Source organism: Zootoca vivipara, chromosome 6 (genome assembly GCF_963506605.1).
Source record: "Zootoca vivipara chromosome 6, rZooViv1.1, whole genome shotgun sequence".
Lineage (NCBI taxonomy): Eukaryota > Metazoa > Chordata > Lepidosauria > Squamata > Lacertidae > Zootoca > Zootoca vivipara.
In genome coordinates, this window is record NC_083281.1 from 68331728 (window position 1) to 68352942 (window position 21215).

At 42.5% G+C, this 21215-nt stretch overlaps 1 protein-coding gene across 2 annotated transcripts in view; it reads left to right on the forward strand.

The window, feature by feature from the left end:
- Window positions 1–21215, forward strand: part of NETO2 (neuropilin and tolloid like 2) — a 34266-nt gene that overhangs the window by 4031 nt on the left and 9020 nt on the right. Inside the window, exons 2-4 of one of the 2 annotated variants that reach the window (XM_035119434.2) lie at window positions 16050–16106; window positions 17361–17501; window positions 20842–21090. In XM_035119434.2, coding sequence (XP_034975325.1) covers window positions 16050–16106; window positions 17361–17501; window positions 20842–21090 — 447 coding nt within the window. Of the gene's footprint in view, window positions 1–15746; window positions 16107–17360; window positions 17502–20841; window positions 21091–21215 lie in introns of those variants that run through there. The other variant, XM_060276093.1, reaches the window with a different exon arrangement.

Below are 21215 nucleotides of genomic sequence, written 5' to 3' on the forward strand. Positions count from 1 at the left end.
TATACTTGGATTAATTATATCTAGTTTACTTGGTATAAAAGTAAAATTCCTTAAAGTTCTTATGCGGCAAAGAAGTTACAGTAGAAAATTCCAACAAGTTTTGGAGAAAGAACAATTCTGTGGTTGTGGTATCTGACAGATTTTGCTGAGCAAGTCCTGCCTGACCAGTGTTAACCTAACTTTCCACTACAGGGGGGATGCTGGTCTGTTAGGGCATGTGGGGCATTGCCCCAGCAATCTCAGTCTACCCTCAACCAGCCTCCCGTCTTATATATAACCTGCCCAGGGTGTGGCAATGCCTGTTCGCTTCCTCCTCCTTAATCTGGTATAGGCAGATCTACATGATGCATTTGAAGCACATGACTTCCTCAAAAGAACTAGAAACTGTAGCTTCTTGAGGCTGCTGGAAACGAGAGCTATGTGAAGGGAAAACTACAGTTCCCAGTATTCTTTGGGGTATGTCATGTGATTTTAAAGGTGTGTTGAATATGCTTTCAATGCATAGTGTGGATCTGCTCTCAGTATTGCTGTTGTAGAAGGGAGGAGGGTGAGGACAAAACTAAGAATTTGTTGGCTATGACTCCTCCAGCTCTTGGCCTCCCACCAGTCTTACTGGGTGCCGGCCACCACTGTTCAATTAAGTGTGTTAAGACTGTGAGGAAACATTTCTCAGTGGCGTTTCCACCCTCCTCCTCCTTCCTCCAGAACCGAACGTTAGCAATGTAAATGCCTTGATTCTAACTGTCACGTAGTATTAAGGCATAAAACCTCTCAATATTAAGACATAAAACCTATCTTGCCAATTGCAAAACCAGCTATATAGGAACACATTGTTGCTCTTCTCTGGCTGTGTAATAGCATTCCTTTGAAATGTATCAAATTCTGGAATGAACTAAAGCCTCTGTAAATTCAGGTACACTCCTATTTGGTCCTGTAACAATGAAACTTCAAGCAGTGTGTAAAAACTGCTCTCCTGTGAAACTAATGGATGTTTTCCAACGATAGGGAGAACTGCCACTTAATGACATTTCTTTCTGAAGATTTAACATCCCAGTCCCTTTATGATTATATGTAGAGTTCAATCTGCATTCAGTAGAAGCCTACATTTTCTGAGTCACTTCAGGGTTTGTTAACTGCTGCATTCCATTTGCTAAAGAAAGCTCCTTGTTCATTTTCAAAACGTAACCTTTGGTTTGGGAGAATAGCGAAGGCTTCACTGCAATTTGCTTCTTGAGAGGGCTTTCCATATTGTTCTTCTGCAACAATATTTAGCTTCTCATTTTGGGTTTTTGTAATAGTACTTTATCCTACCCATCCTTGTCCAGGAGTTCTGGAGAGTAATGTTGTCCAAGTGCTAAGCTTCTTGTTTCTAGGGATGAGGAAGGCAGACCCAACTTCAGAACCTCCTTGTGAACTTGATTAACATCACCCTGGGGCGGCATTGAGAAAAGAATGACTATGAGCAAGATGTTGAATTAAACATGTAAGAAACTCACAACATTCCCAGCAGCAATTCTACTCAGAGCAGACCAATTAAAACCATTAGATGTAACAAACTGAAGTCCATTAATTTCAGTGGGTCTTCTTTTAGTAGATCTTAGCTGAATCCCACCACTTGTTATTGTCTGAGTCATGTGTGTGTGTGTGTGTGTGTGTGTGTGTGTGTGTGTGTGTGTCATTTTCTCTTTTTATGAAAACCCAGAAACAGCAGTCATTGTACAGAGTTTTAGGGTGATAGCCAATGTTCCTCATATTCGAGAGTAGACCCATTGAAATCAATGAACCTAAGTATCTTGGGCCTACTAAGACTTAGCTGGATATCACTTCTTGTGGCTTCATATCCAATATTCGTTTTTTATATATATTTTAAATTACCTTCTGAAATGTCTTGCACGATAGCAGCAAAGAACCCATTGACCGAAGAGAAAGAATATTGAATTGTTTCAGCTGGAGAGGCAAAACATCAGTATAGAATAGACATCGATCTGAAGGCTCCTGAACATGTCTCCAGCTTATTATCTGAATAATGTGTGCACAAACAGAACAGGAATGCCTGAATTTCTGGGAAGTGAGCTGCCTTTGGTTCCCTGTATAGCTTCCTTTGAGACAGAGACAGAGAGATCATGGAATGGAAGCTAATGCTGCTTCAAGTGGAATTAATATCCCAGATTTTCCACTCACTAAAGGCCTGCTGGGTTCTGGGGAGAGCATGCAAGCAGAGAGCATCTGCCTCAAAACAAACTATAATAGGTCTCTAGTAACCATTGTAAAGCCCCTTGGTATATAAAGGTGAGAATGATGTAGCAGTGATTCCACTGTTACCGGGTAGCTGAGATAATGTGCTGGCGGCTTAAAAGAAAGAATAGTGGTTCTTATTTCCATTTATTTATATAGAAACAGTTTACTAATGCAGTCATCTAATGAACCTCATTCTCTTCACAATACAGCCCCACCCATCACCAACCCAACCCAAAGCCCTACAAGAGGAACCTCATTTCCTCTCCCCACTCAGTCCCAGTCACCAATTCCTATGGGATGTACAACTTGGAGAGAAAAAAGGAAGGAAAAGATATTGGGAAGGGGAAGAGAAGTGGGAAAACTAGGAAGCTTTGCCAGATGCTGTTAAACTTTTTCATACAATCCCCACAATAAAACCTATAAACTCTGGCTGTGAGAATGAGTAAGTTATATCCAAGATAAAAAATTCCTTCAGTAGCACCTTAAAGACCAACTAAGTTTTTATTTTGGTATGAGCTTTCGTGTGCATGCACACTTCATCAGATACACTTCAATTTCTGCAGAACCAAGTTGATATATAGTTTTAGGAGCAGAATTGGCCTTTGTGATAGGATGGGGTTTTAACTCTCTAAGATAAAAACTTTAAAATCAGTTGAGAGAATAGGAAAATGATCAGGGATAATGTTCACAAGAGTTCATCAAGTGTATGGGAAGTAGATGATGAGAGAGGAGATAGCCAATTAAGATCTTTGCTATTTTTCTAGACACACACACACACACACACACACACACACACACACACACGTCCATCTTAATTAATATTGGGTGGCACTAGGTTTTACTTGGAGTAGACTTGTTGAAATGAATGAACATGACTAACTTTCATCTATTAATTTTGTTGGATCTACTCTGAGTACGGTAAAACTTAGTTGACTACAACCCATCAGTATAATTTCTTGTCTACCTTTCCAGTTTCTCGCACAAAGAGATTGCACTCTAGTCACACACAAACAACTGTTCTGTTGGGGAAAGGGAATATAGAGTTGTACAGCAGATGTGCTGTGTGTGCCTTTCCCCCTGTTGTGTATAGGGTTGGTGAAATTGAGGCATCAGTACTTTGGGGATAACATGGTGAAATATTGTTGTCCATACTGCACCCCCTTTTAAAATAGTCATAGCAGACCTCATCACTGTAATAGGATGGTATTTGTGTATCTTTTACTTGCCTGACTGCAACTGAGGTTTTCTGCTGGAGATTTCCCTTCGATTTTCTGCTAGATGGCTTGTAAACCTGTGATCCAAGTAAGTGGGAAGAGGGGTGGTATATAGCGTTAGGTTTGGTTGTGAAAGTCTAGTGATGGTATTTTCAGAATTCTCTTAAATGTAAGGAAGAATGACTCAAGATCATCGGCCAGAAGTGCTAGTTTGATGCCAATTACGAATCTACTACTGCCATCACTTTTTAAATAATAAGAATAAAATTCAGAATGTTAAAGCTAAATTCTTAGCCCCTGTGGCTACAATGCCAAGTTTTAAAGAGTGATGCCTTCTGACTGTTTGAGATTAAACAGGCTTTGCATTGGACTTGACAGAGAGGAGAAACACATTCTTCAAGGACTGATTGCTACCACTGTTGAATTGCTATCCCCAATGAATCCTCCTTATGTTATTGCAAAACACTTGCTTCTCTTCCTTTCTCTCTCAGGCAGAAGTTTGTAGTGGCAATAGCTGCTCGCTACTGTAGCAACTGTAACAGCATAGCTCATCCTTCCCTAAACTGGTGCCCTAAAGCACAGCTGACTGCAAGTTGTAGTTCAAAACAAATTGAGGGCACTAGGTTGCCAGAGGTTGCATTAAGAACACTGGGTGTCCTTCCACCCCAGGCAGCATGGCCCTATGATTCTGGGGCTGATGAGAGTTGCATCCCAGAAGAGCTGAAGGGCACCAGATTGGGGAAGCCTAGCATAACCAATATGACAGCCAGTGTGGTGTAGTGGTTAGAGTATCAAACTAGGACTTGGGAGACCAGGGTTCAAATCTCCATGCAGCCATGAAGGCTACTGGGTGACCTTGGGCCAATGACTGCCTTTCAGCCTAACTTGCCTCACACGGTTGTTTTGAGGATTAAATGGGAGTGTGGAGAAGTGTCCCTTCAAACTCTACTATTCTATGTTGCTGTCAAATTATATATACACACTGTGTATATGTGCACATGTGTGTGTGCGTGTATTCATGGATAGTTATAGATCGGTGCTAGCAAACTTTTTCAGCAGGGGGCCAGTCCACTGTCCCTCAGACCTTGTGGGGGGACGGACTATATTTTGAAGGGGGGGAAATGAACGAATTCCTATGCCCCACAAATAACCCAGAGATGCATTTTAAATAAAAGGACACATTCTACTCATGTAAAAACACCAGGCAGGCCCCACAAATAACCCAGAGATGCATTTTAAATAAAAGGACACATTCTACTCATGTAAAAACACCAGGCAGGCCCCACAAATAACCCAGAGATGCATTTTAAATGAAAGGACACATTCTACTCATGTAAAAACACGCTGCTTCCCGGACCATCTGTGGGCTGGATTTAGAAGGCGATTGGGTGGGCTGCATCCGGCTCCCAGGCCTTAGTTTGCCGATCCATGTTATGATATATGAAAAAACCTATATGTTTACTGCACCAAGGAATGAGAGCTGCAACGGAAGGGAGTATGTCAGGGGTGCTTACAGCTGTCCTAATTTCACTACTCCCAGCCTGAACCTTGCGAGGGTGATCATGAGCACTGATATGATGCCATTGAGACAGGGGCAATAACCACTTAATAGATTGCTATCATTTCCACTTAACAGTCCTTGTGTCTGCAGCTCCCCCCCCCAAAAAAAGGTTAATGTGATTTATATAGCAAGTGATAATTGCATCATGTATACTGTAGTGAATTTTCATTGTTTAGCTTCCGTTTTATGGCTTGTAGGGAACCATGATGTCCAAATGAAGCTGTGTGTGTGTGTGTGTGTGTGTGTGTGTGTGTGTGTGTGTGTGTGTAAGTTAGTATCTCAGCCAAGTTCAGTTTCACCTGAAAAACTTTTAAGCTAAACCCTTGGGACTTTTCGCAACAGTTTTGTTCTAAACTAGCAAGTTTTTTTGGAGGGGCAGGAAGTCTGTTTGCATCTTATGACTATTGAAAAACTGACAAAAGTCCTCCCTATGGTCCAGTTTCTTTGCCCATACCCCCTGCACTTATTTAATGTAACAGACAAAACTGAAGAACAGGATTGCACCACCCCACCCCCAAAACCTGCTTATCTTTGCTTTGTGTCACATAATTTGGGGGTTGGCAAACATGACAATTGATCTGATGCACTGTCAAAAAGGTAAAAGGTAAAGGACCCCTGGACAGTTAAGTCCAGTCAAAGGTGACTATGGGGTTGCGGTGCTCATCTTGCTTTCAGGCCGAGGGAGCCGGCATTTGTCCACAGGCAGCTTTCTGGGTCATGTGGCCAGCATGACTAAATTGCTTCTGATGCAATGGAACACCTTGACGGAAACCAGAGCGCACGGAAGTGCTGTTTACCTTCCCGCCACAGTAGTACCTATTTATCTACTTGCATTGGCGTGCTTTAGAACTGCTAGATTGGCAGGAGTTGGGACAGAGTAACGGGAGCTCACCACATTGCGGGGATTTGCAGTGACGACCCTCTGTTTGGCAATCCCAAGAGGCTCAGTGGTTTAGACCACAGTGCCTGCACTAACCATTCAGTTAGGACCTGACAGCTAGGTCATCATTTTTTATTTTTTGTTTTTTTTGTTTCTCTAGCACTGCAGAGAGGATCCATAATAGAAAACTATTTCCTTGAAGTCTGTGTCTGCAGCACTGCCTTCTTTTTGTTATATTATTGCCCAAAGTCGGAGGGACTGAGCGGGGATGTTTTCACAATCTCCAGAAGCATGAGAGGGGGGAGAGAGAGAGAATAAAAGAAAAGGGATGAAAGGTACAAAAAGGGAGATGCCAAGAGAAAAATAAAGGGGGTGTGAACAAAAGCGAATGGGATGGGGTCTGGTTTGGAATAAACCCAAATGTCTTGCCTCTTTATCTGCTGTAATTGGCTGCTTATCTGCTACTTAGCCATGCTGTACTGGTAGGTTTCTCTTCTACACACACATACACACAGCGCTCCAACTATTTTTAGAATCAACATGAGCTTTAGTGAAAACCAATCAGATTTTATAAATCCTCCAGGAGGTTTGTTTCTGTAGCTGCAGCAGTGAAAGAAGTGAAATTGCTGGATAGTGGCACTGAAAAATGTAGCCTGTGGTGTCCTTTGTTTTCCCTCTTAATTCAGAATGCCAAAAAGGCTCGTACCACAGAAACAAGCATTGATGTTCATTGATTTTCTTTTTCCTTCCCTTAAAATAAGTGTGCAATAAAGGGGCAGCAGTAGTAAATAGACTTATCACTGTCAATTGGAAGTGATCGGATGTCTGGAATGTTAAATGTGCATTATTGTTAAGAAGCCTGCATATTCTTGTATGGGATTCTGTGGGTATTGCCTTGTCTTCCAAGGTTTTGTTATATTTTTCCCCATTGTGTAAAACTACAGCTGTGTATCAGTCCTATCAACTCACCTACATATGCTAGATGTAAAAGCAGTGTATATTGTAGTTGAAGAGCTATACCCCCAATAGGTAAAGGTAAAGGGACCCCTGACCATTAGGTCCGGTCGTGACCGACTCTGGGGTTGCACGCTCATCTCGCATTATTGGCCGAGGTAGCTGGCGTACAGCTTCCAGGTCATGTGGCCAGCATGACAAAGCCGCTTCTGGCGAACCAGAGCAGCACATGGAAACACCATTTGCCTTCCCGCTGTAATGGTCCCTATTTATCTACTTGCATTTTGATGTGCTTTCGAACTGCTAGGTTGGCAGGAGCTGGGACTGAGCAACGGGAGCTCACCCCGTCACAGGGATTCGAACCGCTGACCTTCTGATCAGCAAGCCCTAGGTTCTGTGGTTTAACACACAGCACCACCTGCGTCCCATACCCCCAATACAGTAGCCCAATTTGCATGTAACATTAACCCAAACCATGGCATAGTGTGAATCAGGCATCCCCAAACTTCGGCCCTCCAGATGTTTTGGACTACAATTCCCATCTTCCCCAACCACTGGTCCTGTTAGCTAGGGATCATGGGAGTTGTAGGCCAAATCATCTGGAGGGCCACAGTTTGGGGATGCCTGGTGTGAATCAACAAACATGCAGGCTCCTGGAGATGAAATTGTGGCCACTTTGCTCCTCTCTAGCCATGGTGTGTGTGTACTGCATCATGTGATCAGTGAAGTGGGGCAAGGCTTACCCACCCCCAAAAATATTTTATTCAAGTTGGCACCCCTGTCTCTAGTTGTTTTGCCATTGAGCTTTACTGAGCTAAACCATGGTTTGGTTTAGCATGTTGCCCAAAGCTGAGCTCATGGTTCAACTCTCGCAGACAGACCATGAACAAAAACCTGAGTTTGTGCTATGGTTTGCAGCTTGTGGTTTGTCTGGGTTCAGATGGCATGGTAAGCCAACATAGCAGCAAAATGATTGGGGGGGGGCAGAGAGAGAGAGAGCAAAGCAGCCGCAGTCTCCTCTCCAGAAGCCTACATGTTTGCTCATGCACACTAAACCTTGGTTTGGCTTAGCGTTATGTGTGTGAACAAGGGCATACCGGTAATTTTGTCCTGTTTGATGGACCATCCCATCCTTCTTCTCCGAAGTAGCAGCGTGTTGTGTCAGGGAGGGCTTATTGTCTGTTCTTTCTCTACTAGCCATCCTAGTCAGAAAGATATTCTTTCTCCTTGCATCAGAATCTAGTTCTCTTTATTCAGCTGCACATAATAAAGCTCCAGTTCTTTCAGGGGTGTGCAAGCCAAACACAGAATGGTATTTAAACAGTCCCAGATCTGTTTGCAGTATCCATGGAACTGACACATGTACACCACCCACTCTTTGTGTGTGTGCAGTGCAGCTTTGAAGGATACAGTTTCACAAGGCAGAGAGGCAGGGAGCGTCTGAATTCATAGGGTATGGTTTTAAACCAAAAGTGCAGTTTTACAGAATCCGATGCGCATGTCTGTTAGCAGTAATTCAGAACCCTAAGGAACACACTGACCTACCCGCTTAACTGAAGAGGCCTCCTGTGCAGTTGTCAGAGCATAATGGAACAGAATACTCTCTCCTTCACATGGACCCTTATCCTCAGAGCTTTGCAGAAAATACAGAACCTAGCATTAACACACACACCTGTATCCAGCAGACTTCTCAGTACTATTCCATCTTTAATCACACATAACTAAGCACTGTATTTTTCCTTGATGCCCACAGCACTACATAAAGCCTCCCAGAAACTCTCTGCATTGTTTCATTGCCAGATTGGTAGAAAGGTCCACCCCTGTAGGCTTCTGTCCCTCCAGGGTGGGGTAAAAGAGATTGAGATGTGTGTTTATCCTTGGTAGTAGCATGCTGTCAAGAGAAACTGGAGCCATTGGCAAAGCCATCACTATTTGGAATGGTCTCTCTTGTGAGGTGTGGCCTACCTACACTGATGTTGTACAGCTTTTGTTGGCAGATGAAGATGCGCCTTCCCCTCCAGGTATTTGGAGATGGGGTAGGGCAAGATGAAGTTTTAGTGAACCCTCTACCATTTTGGTGTTCTGCTGTTCATTTGTTTTCTGTAATACTTTTATGTATCCCACCCTTGGGTGAAGGACGGGTTCTCATTATTATAATCATTATTACCATCATTGCACTTATATCAACCCTTTCATCCAAGGAGCTCAAGGGCAGTTCCTCCTCCCTCCCCATTTTATCCTCACAACAACCCTGTGAGGTAGGTTAGTTAGAGAGAGAGACAGACTGACAGTCTGTCCCAAGGTTCCCCTGTGAGTTTCATGACCAAGTGTCTTCCTGGTCTTAGTCCAACACTCTGCTACTACCCACCCTGGCTGTCTTATAAGCATTGGGTTGCATTCAATGTAAGGGCTACCCCAATTGGCCTTATCAGGGTTCCAGAATTCTTCATTAAACAGCTGAACCCATTAACAGCAACATCTAGAAACCAAGAGACTGGTTGAAATTCGGCCCTTCCTTTTCTTGGTGGTAAGTAGTTGGCTATTCAAGAATGCCCTGGAAACCCATAAAGGAAATACAACTTTCTCCTTTATGGAGCTTGTTCAGTGTCCAGAGTAGGTCAGTAGTGAAGGAAAGCAGTTAACCATCTGTTGCAGATGGGAGACCGTCTGTTGGGAAGTCATACTTTGCTATAGATTAACACTAATGGAACTTCCGGCACATAATGGGGATTTTAAGGGCTAGAGCAGAACTGAACATTGTCTGATGCTTAAAGCAGAGGGAGGGAGCAATGTCTTTTAAGAAACATTAGCATTGTTTGACAGACTTTGTGAGCTTCTACGTGCATGGGCTGCCGTAAGGAAATGGTTGTCTGCACGAAGAGGCAGTTACATAGTACAAGTTCTTTTGGGAAGGGGTTGAAGATGGAAGAATTATTCTAAAGTATGGATCTCTATCTATCATAGCAGTCCAAAACATACTCATCAGCCCCAAGACTTTTTGTTAAGGAGACTGATTATATTTCCCCAGTTCCTAATCTGGCCCAGATATGCTTACGGTATATGTTCACTTTGTAATTGAAACTCAAGCCTGGTTTATACAGCTTAATGGAAACACAAACAAACCGTGAAAATACTAAATGTACAGTATATGCAACCAGAAGACTTCACATATACAATGTATCTGAAATGTCCAATAATAAAATGCTACAATGTATCATGCATCCTCCTCTGTTTTCCCGAGGACGCATGATACATCGTAGCACTTTATTATTGGACTTTTGGCACTTTATATTGAACTTTGGATATTTTGAACATTGCACTTTCTGAATCTTACTTGCCTTTTCAGATACATTGTATATGTGAAGTCTTCTGGTTGCATATACATTTAGTATTTTCACGGTTTGTTTGTGTTTCCATTATTCTGATATTACTACCGTGCTGTCTGTTATTGCTGCTACTCTGGTTTATACAGGTAGCAAAATGGAGGTGGTAGAATGGACTGTACCACTTCAAACTGCAGTTGTGTTCTCGTGTACAAAACCTTTGTCATTTTAAACACAAAAAACTACTGCACCAGGCAGAAAGTTTCAAGCCCAGCCTGTTTCCTACTGTACCAGGTTTCAACTTACATGGCGGTGGTTGTTCTTTTGAAATAAATAAATAAATTGCTGGTCAGTATTTAAAAATGCGATCTCTCCCACATTCTACCTACAGCCTGAAATCGCATTGCATGTGAAGACCAGGGTTTGGAAATATTGTAGGGAAAGTTCAAAAAGCATGTGTTCTTGGTGTCACAGAGTAGTACAAAATGCAAAGTGTTGGTTTTTATGGGAGTGTAGGATTGCAGAGCATACTTTCTGGAGCTAAGTACACCGAGACCATTGTATAACATGGCCATAAAAGACATGCAATTTGTACTTCAGTTCTTAGCAGGGAAGTGATCTGCAGAGTGTGCTGTCTTCCACATATATTGCAGTATATCTTATCAGTCTTCTAGCATTTGTCAGAATAAAAGTATTGCTGTAGTACAGGAATGCGGAACCTGTGGCTCTCCAAATGCTGTCAGTCTCAACTCCTGTCAGCCCCAGCCACCATGGCCAATGGCCAGGGATGATGGAAGTTGTAGTTCAACAAGATCTGGACTATAGTAGTCCTTGCTGGGTGTATTGGTGGTTTTAAAGAATCCCTGTACAAATGAGAGGTGCACCTCAAAAATTCCTGCCTCAAGGAAGTTTCTGTGAGCACCTGCTCATGACATGCAACTATGTCGGACAGCCAAAACTTGCACCATTCCTCTGGCATGGACAAAGAACTGCCAATGCACATGGCAGAGGCAGCACTTCTTGCTGAGCCTGACACTTTATCTGCAAGGCTTTGATGATTTCCCAGTTGGGAATTGGGAGAAAGAAAAGAAAACATTGCACCAAAATAATCCTGCCTTTCAAATTGTACATATTGGACTACATTGTACATGTATTAGAGGCCTTGAGAATTAATTTCTTACAACCAGGCTTACCTGATGGCTACTGTTTAGGGCTAGAGGACCACAAACCATCTTAACTTTGGAGTCATGAGTGTGAGGGGAAGCTCAGAAAAAGAAAATGTGGGTCATCAAAAAGCTGTAAGAAAAAGCAAGACTGATGATAACCTGGGAAAGAAATTCATAACACAGCGGGATATCTGATGCAAGGAAGTCATGTGCTGGTAGTATCAATTGCTCTGTGTTTTAATTTTTAAGAAACGAATGTATCTTGCATATATGCATTACACATATCCAATATGCTTTTTAAAAAGGAAAAGGAAAAACTCAGATTCCCACGACAGTCTCTGTTTTTTATTGCAATAAAATGTGTTTTAAATATATACCGGTATATATCTTCTGACATTGGGTTCCCAGAGGTTTCATATCCAGTAAAATAATAAAGGCAGCACCTGCTTAATTTCATCAATGCCGCTGCACCTGGTGTTCTCAGTCATGGGTCCTATAAAATCCCTTGCTCAGTAGTTGCTACCCAGGTAGAAGGAAGCTCAAGTCTAAGCACAATGCAAATCACAGCAGACAACTGTTTATACAGTAATTCCACTGTACAAAAGTTTTATTTATTGTTCTCAAACAAATTTTTTTGGGGGGGCAATTAAGATTTACATGCAGTGCTGAATAACTGTTGCTAGTTCCCTAAGGAAACTGCGCTGGCTGAGATTTAAGTTTCTATCCTTTGATGGCTCAGCTCATTCTGCACCAATGCAGTCCTAGGTTAGACCTGCAGCAATGCTGGTATACCTGCTGCTTTGCAGGCAATGTGATAAGCCTTATCCTCAGTCCCCAGGTCTATGTAGGGTTTCTTGCTGAGAAGTGGTATAATGTTCACATGCATTTCCATTTCACTCTCAAGGAAGATTATAATCATGCAATCATGAAACAGTCCAAGGCTCTCCAGAATCTCCGAAAACAAACATTGAAGATGCCTTATTCAAGTGCTCTGGGGTGGGATGCCTAATGTTTTACTGCTACTTTACATCTATCTGGTGCGAGCCGTGTGCTGAATCTTAGAACTGAAGAGGCACAGTCCCAACACAGAATGGTTGCAGGAACATTGAGACAAGCTAGTGAAAAAACTTATGCTGAAGAAGAGGAATTCTGCCCCTGAGGAATAATAATTATGCAAATCCACGTCCATTTAAATATATATAAAAATTGGCTTAATTGAATAATGCTAGTTAATACTACTTTAATGCATGCACTAAATCAGGGATGGATCGCTTCTCTGGACCTGCCTTCTGGATAGTGATGGTTCAGTGCAAATACTGCTGCAGTTTTCAGGAGTTCTTAACCCAAGAGCTGCTGGTTACTTGAGTATCCTAGTACAGTAATCAGTTTTCAGCAGAAGCACACAAATATACAATCAACAGCCTCACAGCATGTTTCTTAATAGTGGACAGAACACTGGTTTTGTCAAAAAGCCATTGCATGACGAGGCCCAGAGACCACCCTGTACCCATGGTGAAATAACCAGACAAAACACAGTATATTGATTTATGGGATAAATTAAGGCCACAACTTTATTGATTACAGATGTGAAAGTTTGACAATAGGCATTGGGTGAAGCCACCACTAATCCACTCCAGCTCATCTGCTGAAAGTGGGGCTGAGGGTAAACCCAACCAGGAGGGGCGCCCTATGACTTACCTACATCTCATAGGGGTGCCCCCAAGGGATCCCCATTTGATCCTTTTAACAGGATACCTGCCCTTTACTGTGGAGGGGCAGGTGGAGGCTACAACCTCCCCTTACGGTTGCCAGACTCAATAGAGGACAGGACTTCTGTGCCTTTAATTACCTTGCTCTCTCTTGAGTCTGGAAACCTTAAAGAGAAACCAGCAGACCCTTCGTTTAATTTCCAAGCAAAGGGTCTGCTGGTTTCTCATTAAGGTTTCCAGACTCAAAAGAGAGCAGGGCAATTAAAGGCACAGAAGTCCTGTCCACTATTGAGTCTGGCAACCCTACCTCCCTCCCCTCCATCCAAATCTAAGCCTATCCAGTGCCTATCTTCCCCCATTACAAAATGTGAGCTTGCTTTACGTTTCTGCCTAGATTACATGGACTGGATGGATATGAACTGAATTTCCTGTAGTTTGAGACTGAGGAGAGTACATGAGAAAGCTTTCTAGAGTAGCATCAGCTGCCGCCATCTCCACAGCAGCCCACCTTGGAGATCCCTTGGAGATCCCTTGCCCCAGTTGGAGGCTGGAAGAGTTGTAGTTCCCAAGTTTGGGGAGAAACATAGGATGGTGCTTTGTACTGAAATCATGAGTCTTTCCCAGTCCTACTCAGAGATGCTAAGGATTGAACCCAGGACCTTTTGATGCAGGACACGTGCTCTGTCACTGAAATACTCCCTTCCCCCAACTAATGACCAGTTAACAATGAACAAGGTAGGTTAGGTGCATATTTAATCTCAACCAAGGTGTCAATAAAATGGTGTGATTGGCATGGTAATTCTGGGCTGATGGCAGGCTTCTCTTTGGCAATGAATGCTTTTCAACTTGATTGAGAGTTGTTTATGAAAAGGGTACTAAGTGGAATTTTTTTTTAAAAAAAATCCATTTAAGCAACCCTTCAAAAGATAAAGATTTATAATCATTGGGGAAAGATATAAATGGAGTTAGCATCCATCTGTCTTGAGAGACAATAGAGCAGGCATCCCCAAACTGTGGCCCTCCAGATGTTTTGGCCTGCAACTCCCATGATCCCTAGCTAAGAGGACCAGTGGTCAGGGATGATGGGAATTGTAGTCCAAAACATCTGGAGGGCCGAAGTTTGGGGATGCCTGCAATAGAGTGTGCCTCTGGGGGTGAAATCTATCCACTGCATTAGCAGCACTGAAGTGTGAAGCCTGGGCAGTGTGTATGAAGGTCCTGGGCTGCCCAGACAACAAGACCCCTCAGCCTTGCAGATGTGGTCCAAAGGAAAGCTAGGCAATACATCTGGCACCAGCTTGGCTGCAGGAGTTGCTGGAAGGAGGTGTAGAAGACACCATCCAAATACCCCAGGGACTCCACTGTGGATTCGTGTAGGGTTTACTCCTTAGCCTTTTCTTCTCCCGAAGATGTCCCACAAGGCTGCTGGTACATGTATTAGGGGAAGTCAAGTGTGGCACTGATGAAGCACCTCAATTATTAACAAAATAGCCTCAGGAACAAGAATATTGATATTTGGAGACAGGGAAATCAAGCTGTCAGAGAAGAATATACATTTTGTTCAATATCGTACTATTTGCACTCTTACAGAGGTAATATTTTGACCTCACAGAAAGTGGCAGATCGTATGATGAGTAAAACAGAGATCCTGTTTCTGATCATGTGTCTGAAACAACAGAGGGGCGATGCCTGGGGTGGAGTAAGAGAAACACGTGGTGCTTCAATGTACTACTTTTTCAAAATTAAGACCTCCAGAGGTTTGATGCTCACCCAGACCTTTTCCCCGGGCAATATTATTGCAGGCTCATTGGGATCTGAATAAAGTTTTTCTGCACACAGTGGCTTAGAAAATATCTTCTTATGAAGAGAGAGTAATAACAGAAGGAAAGCTTATCAAGGAAATTGGGACGCAGAACATAAGCAATCTTGCTCAGATATCGTTGGGTAACAAAGTCATTTTCATAGAAACTGGCAGTGGGGGAAAGGTAATTACTAAAATAAAAAGCAGGCTGCAGTCCTATATGCACTTACCTGAGACTACCGGTACCTGTATAGTTTACTTGTGCCTATACACATTTACCTTCTCCGTAGGCACACATAGGGCTGTACTGTAAAGTAATAACTTACATTATATAACAGAAGAGCTCTTACCAGAGTTTTTCACACTTTATGAAAAACTTACTCTTCCAAAATATTGCCTGCTGTTCGTAATTTACTAAATATGAATACTGAGCGATCAGAAGCTCAAGAGATTACCCGCGGACTAAAAAAATAATACATAGTTGGGCCCATTTGGCTATCTGGCAAATTTTTATTAGCGGGTTTTTCCAGTCATTGATCTGTCCAGCCATTGCATGTATCTTTTTGGAGCTCTGGAAGCAGGGAGGAGGAGGAGGAGGAGGACAAAACTGGAGATGGTTGGCTCTGCTTGTCGTTGGCTCTTCCTCTGCCCATTGTGGGTTTTCCCTGTCTTCTGCCCTACCAGTCCCAATCAATGGGCACCAGCCACCACTGTCTCAGCAGGATTTCTCTCGGATGGTACAGTCATTAATAATCAAGAATCTCTTGGATGGCACAGCCATCAATCATGAATGTCTTTAATCCTTTTTTATTATCAATGCTGATTATACAGGGCCATTTCTGTACAGAATTTGTTATTCAATGTGATTTGCTATTCACACACTGAATAAATCTCAGAAAGCGGTCTGAACGGAAGTATTGGCATAATAGCCAGAGGAATTTTACAGCATTGGTCCCTTTATTGGTTCAGAAAAACCCAACACTTAGTGAAAATTAAGGTTGTAGTGGGGGGGGGGAGTTGTATCAGTGATGAAGTAGCCGAGGGATTTCACTTTGTGTTCCCTTCTAAATAAATATATTGATCCAGTTACCCTGAGATACCCAAACTTGCCTCACAGGATGGGTGTGAAGCTAAGATACAGCGCCTCCTGTTATATTTATAGATCTATGTTGTTGTTGTTTTCTGTTCTCTTTTTCTCACCAGTGTTCTTGATAACTATACTTGTCGTGGAAGGAATTGCTGTGGCCCAAAAGACTCAAGGTACTTCTCTGGAGAACGCTTGCTGTAATTACATGTCGGTACATAAAAAGTTTGATATATTTGTTTTAATGTAATTTTAAATGTTGTTCCTAGTTTATTATCCTTGTTAGTTAACCGACATTAAGCTGGGGGGGGATCTAATTCAGATGTAACAGGGAACTCTGGTTTAATGTGAACCAGGATCTCTGCTCGGAAGCTGGTGCACAATGAGAAGAGTGGGGAGCTTGTGGCCCCAGTGCATATCTGGGGTCATAGCTGCCAAGTTATCCCTTTTTTAAGGGAAATTCCATTATGCTGAATAGGCTTCCTTGCGAGAAAAGGGAAAACTTGGCAGCTATGTCTGGGGTGGTTTTGTGATAAGCGCAACCATAGAGATTGAAGAACAAGAACTCTCAATTCAACACACGTTCACATGCATATTGTTGTTAAAGGCCTATGCTAATTAACTTTTTCACAAGGCAATGCTGTGTGTGTTAATTGCTCCCTGAGTAAGAAGCATTCGTGGGGGGAAAGTCACTGCTGAGTAATTAGCACTTGGCTTGCTTTCTTGGAAATAAGTTGACATTTAAGCCTTTTTGCATGATGTTTATATGCATTATATGTACCTTTGCCTTCAAAGCTTCTGTCTTTGGGGAGGAAGAGCAGATTGCCGCCCCTTCCTGTAGAGAAAAGAAACAACTAGCTGAATTCTTAATTTTTGGATGGGGTTAAAAATTTTTCTAAAGGTGTGTGCATTCTAACGCGGAACATATACATTTTTTGAAATTCTAGAAATCTTTGAGGAATTGTCTAAGGGAACAGAAGTCTCACTTATGGGCACTCCTTACAACACTGCTCATTTTTTTCAGTATGCTGCCTTTCCACCTCTGAGCAACAGTATTTCTTCCGAGCGTCAGCATGGAGTGGAGTCTTTGCTCTGGCAATCTCGGAGCCCTTTCTGTGGGATCGGTCTAGCCTTGAAGAGTAGTTTTAAGAAACAAGCACTTTCCCTTTAGAGATATGCTCACATTTAGTGTGGTTTTGAGATCCTTGAGGAATTTGATCTTTGCTGATTCCGATTTAAACTGACCTTACCCTCACGTCTCAGACTAATGGGTGGTTTTGGAACTTGGTTACAAATGAGATTTTACACTTCTCTAAAATGTCACAGACTTCATACCAGTACTCAGAACGTGCCTTTCTGAGGGGGATTGTTGTTTGTGGAGGTATCCTGGAATTATTATGAATTGTTTTCTTGTGTTTTCTTCAAAAAAGGTGGGCAGAATATTGGAGGTAACCGCTTAGCAACTACCCAGTGTAGCGACTGGGTACGGACAAGCAACGGAGGCCACTTCGCTTCACCAAACTTCCCTAATTTCTACCCACCCAACCAGGAGTGTGTCTATATTTTAGAAGGTATTGACATTGTTTTTTAAATCTTTGTGTACTCCACTGTTGAAAGTTTGCATGTTTAAAACATCTTAAGCATCTTAACTTAAAGGTAAAGGGGACCCCTGACCATTAGGTCCAGTCGTGGACGACTCTGGGGTTGCGGCGCTCATTTTGCTTTACTGGCCGAGGGAGCTGGCGTACAGCTTCCAGGTCATGTGGTAAGCATGATTAAGCCGCTTCTGGAGAACCAGAGCAGCTCACGGAAACGCCGTTTACCTTCCTGCCGGAGCGGTACCTATTTATCTACTTGCACTTTGATGTGCTTTCGAACTGCTAGGTTGGCAGGAGCAGGGACCGAGCAACGGGAGCTCACCCCATCGCGGGGATTCGAACTGCCGACCTTCTGATCAGCAAGCCCTAGGCTCTGTGGTTTAACCCACAGCGCCACCTGCATCCCTAAGCATCTTAACTTAGTGACATCTAAATAGAACAAAATCCAGAAAGCATTGGCAGAAGTCTGACAGCACACCACAGCCGCTGCCAGCCTAAGCTGGGAAAGAGGCACGTAGCTGCCGCCATGGCCTCATGTGCTCTTTCCCCAGCTCAGGCTGGCAGTGGCTCAAGCTGTCCTCTTTTTTGCTCTGCATTAAGATATGGCAACCCTATTTTTACCTATTGTTGATTTTAATTATCTTGTGGATGTTCTTAAATAACTCTTTATTAATGATTTTAATGTTTTGTTTTATATTTTTTGTTAACTGCATACAAGCAGTATACAATTTTGTTTAAATAAACAAATAGCAACAGCAGAACTTTGCCGTTCTCTCTTTCTCTGCTACCATCCAGTAGAAATTGCTTCTCTGAGGACAGCATTTGCATTTCGGGGGGAGCTTCCATTGGTGCCAATGAAGGGTTCCCTTGAAATATCACTACTACCTTGTTCTAGCCAGACTTTGATAGGGAGGGTGAGAGTTAAACTTCTAAACAGGACTAGAATAATTCATGGAAGGATGGGTTAATTATTCTCTCTAATACCCCAAGGAGATTATAGTGAGTATTCCGGAGGTAGGGATTAGAGTTTCAGAGTTTTTAAATATCCTTCAACAAATATTGATATCATTGGGAAGAAAACCAGGGAAACAACAGTCCAGGTATCTAGGCAACTATTGAGTAAATAAATCACTTGGACTCTAAATGAAAACACCACAAAGCATTAAACTAAACAAGGGCAGCGTGTGTGGTTGTTTTTAACCTTGCTACTATGTTGTCTGAGATACACACACATACATTATTCTCTACCAACTTCAAACACTGATACAGGAAAATACTCCTCATTCGCATGCAGCCCCAATACTGGAATGGATCCCATAAATAAAACACAACCATGACATTGACCTGGATATCAGGTCACATTAAATCAGTTGTTGTTGGCATCTGTCTGTCTCAAGAGACAATAGAGGAATGCACCATCGGGGCTAAAGTCAAACCATTGGAGGGTTACAGCACCTGCTGTGGCTATACGGGAGAGACATGTTTTATTGCAGCTGGGCCAGATAAAGATGTCCAGTTTCATTGTTACAGATGCACAATGGCTATGGTTTTCATTAAAATGCGCTGTGTGTTGGTGCATTCTGGTCATTACTGTGTCCTCTGTCCCTCTCCCTCTCCTCTTTACGGTACTACACTGAGTCAAATCCCAGAAAAGGCATTAGGAATGATGCTTGCACAAAGTTTTTGTTGCAAAGTAAGTGTGTGTGTGTGTGTGTGTGTGTGTGTGTGTGTTTAAGGATTATTGTCTTGACCAGATAAAATCTTATCTTTCCATCCTATGTATTTCTAGCATAAAGTGTGGCAGCACAGCTCAGCTTTTCACAACAACCATTCCCTTTTCTTTCATGAAAGCACCAAAAATTGTACCCAAATGCGGACTAAACGCATTGTGATCATTTTCAGATATGGGGGCATGTTGTATTGCACATGTGTGCATGTGCCGCATGACCTGGGCAACTACGAAGCGCATCATGCCAGGATGTGGCACGGGGCCTCTCTTGAGCAGCCTCTTCTGCCAAAGTAAAACCAGAGCAAGACCAGGAAGTAAGAATGCAACTGAATGTTGTAGGAGTTTTACCTGAACCAGGAAAATGGAAGGGCTTCCTTCATCAGGCAGTAAAGGAGGACCATGCCTGATTTTTCATGTCTGAAGAAATCAAGATTCTCATTACAGCTCTAGCAGCCATGGAATGGTTTACCTGGCTGCTCCTTATAAATCGCACCTGCCTTGAGCCTGGGAAGTCACATGTTATACCACTATCCCATGCATTTACAGGATGCAGTATTGTATCATCATTTGCTGGGCATGCAAAGATGATACCCTGGTCCAGACGGAATGTTCTGTCAGAGATGACTGATGTACCCCTAAGACTGGTATATGGGCCCCATTTAATACTCCAGAAGAAACTATGCATATCATTTGAGAGGTTCATCAAACAGGTCTATAACCGAACAAGCAGCTGGATTGATCTGGACAAGACAAGGAAGAAGACGTTTGAAAAACAGAAACATCAGAAGCTGCCTTATACCAAATCAGACTATTGGTCCATCTGGCTTCACATTGTCTACACTGACTGGCAGTGGCTCTCCAGGGTTTCAGGCAGGGGTCTCTCCCAGCCCTGCCTGGGACCTTCTGCAAAGCAGATGCTCTACCACTGAGCTTCAGCCTTTCCCTCTTTGTGCAAAACAGGGTGAGCTTCTTTTGAGTAGCATGTAAAGAAGGAAGTCCACCATCATGGTTGCATCAGTGGCATCAGAAGTTTTATTAGAGGAAAAAAGCAAAAGGCTATTTTGTCCTGCACCAGGAACACACATATAAACCAAGTGCTTTAATCAGAGTAATATCCTAGGTATTAGGTTTATTTCTGTTGATTGCTGGCTTGGTTACTTTGTTGCATGAATTGATGAGGTTTTGTTTTGGGTGTTGTTGTTTTTTTGCAGCCTTGTGAATTATTCATGTGAAATAGGTTTAAAATGTGCAAATAGGTGTTTTAAGAAAGTTACTGTGTGTGTTTTTCTTTTTAAGGATTTCAGCATGGGACAAATTCCAGAACGAATTTGTTCTGGATAATGTTTAGGCTGCAATCCTGTGCCCAGTTAGCTAAAACCATTGAAATCAGTCAGACTTAACATCTGTGTAGGCATCTTAAATTCTATTTGTGAAGATCTATATTTATATTCATGCTAGGACTGCAATAGCAATTAACTCCACACCTATGCTGAGAAATACAAAACTTCACGTCTTTCTGGAAATTGTTTTAATTCATTGTTGCTGAAAGTTATATTGATCTAGATTGTTTTTACTCTGTCACAGCTGCCCCAAGGCAAAGAATAGAGCTAACCTTTGATGAACCGTACTACATAGAGCCTTCATTTGAATGTCGATTTGATCACCTCGAAGTTCGAGATGGACCTTTTGGTTTCTCCCCACTCATTGATCGCTACTGTGGTCTAAAAAGCCCTACTCTAATTAGGTCAACAGGGAGATTTATGTGGATAAAGTTTACCTCAGATGAAGAACTAGAGGGACAGGGATTTAAAGCAAAATATTCATTTATACCAGGTAAATAAAAAAAGCCTTTTCTTTCTTTGCCTGTTAGAGATTCTGCCCAACTGGTGTTGAATTTAGTTGGGTAAATCAATATTAACCCAATATATTTTGCTCAGAATTGGTTATCGTTGAAGGCT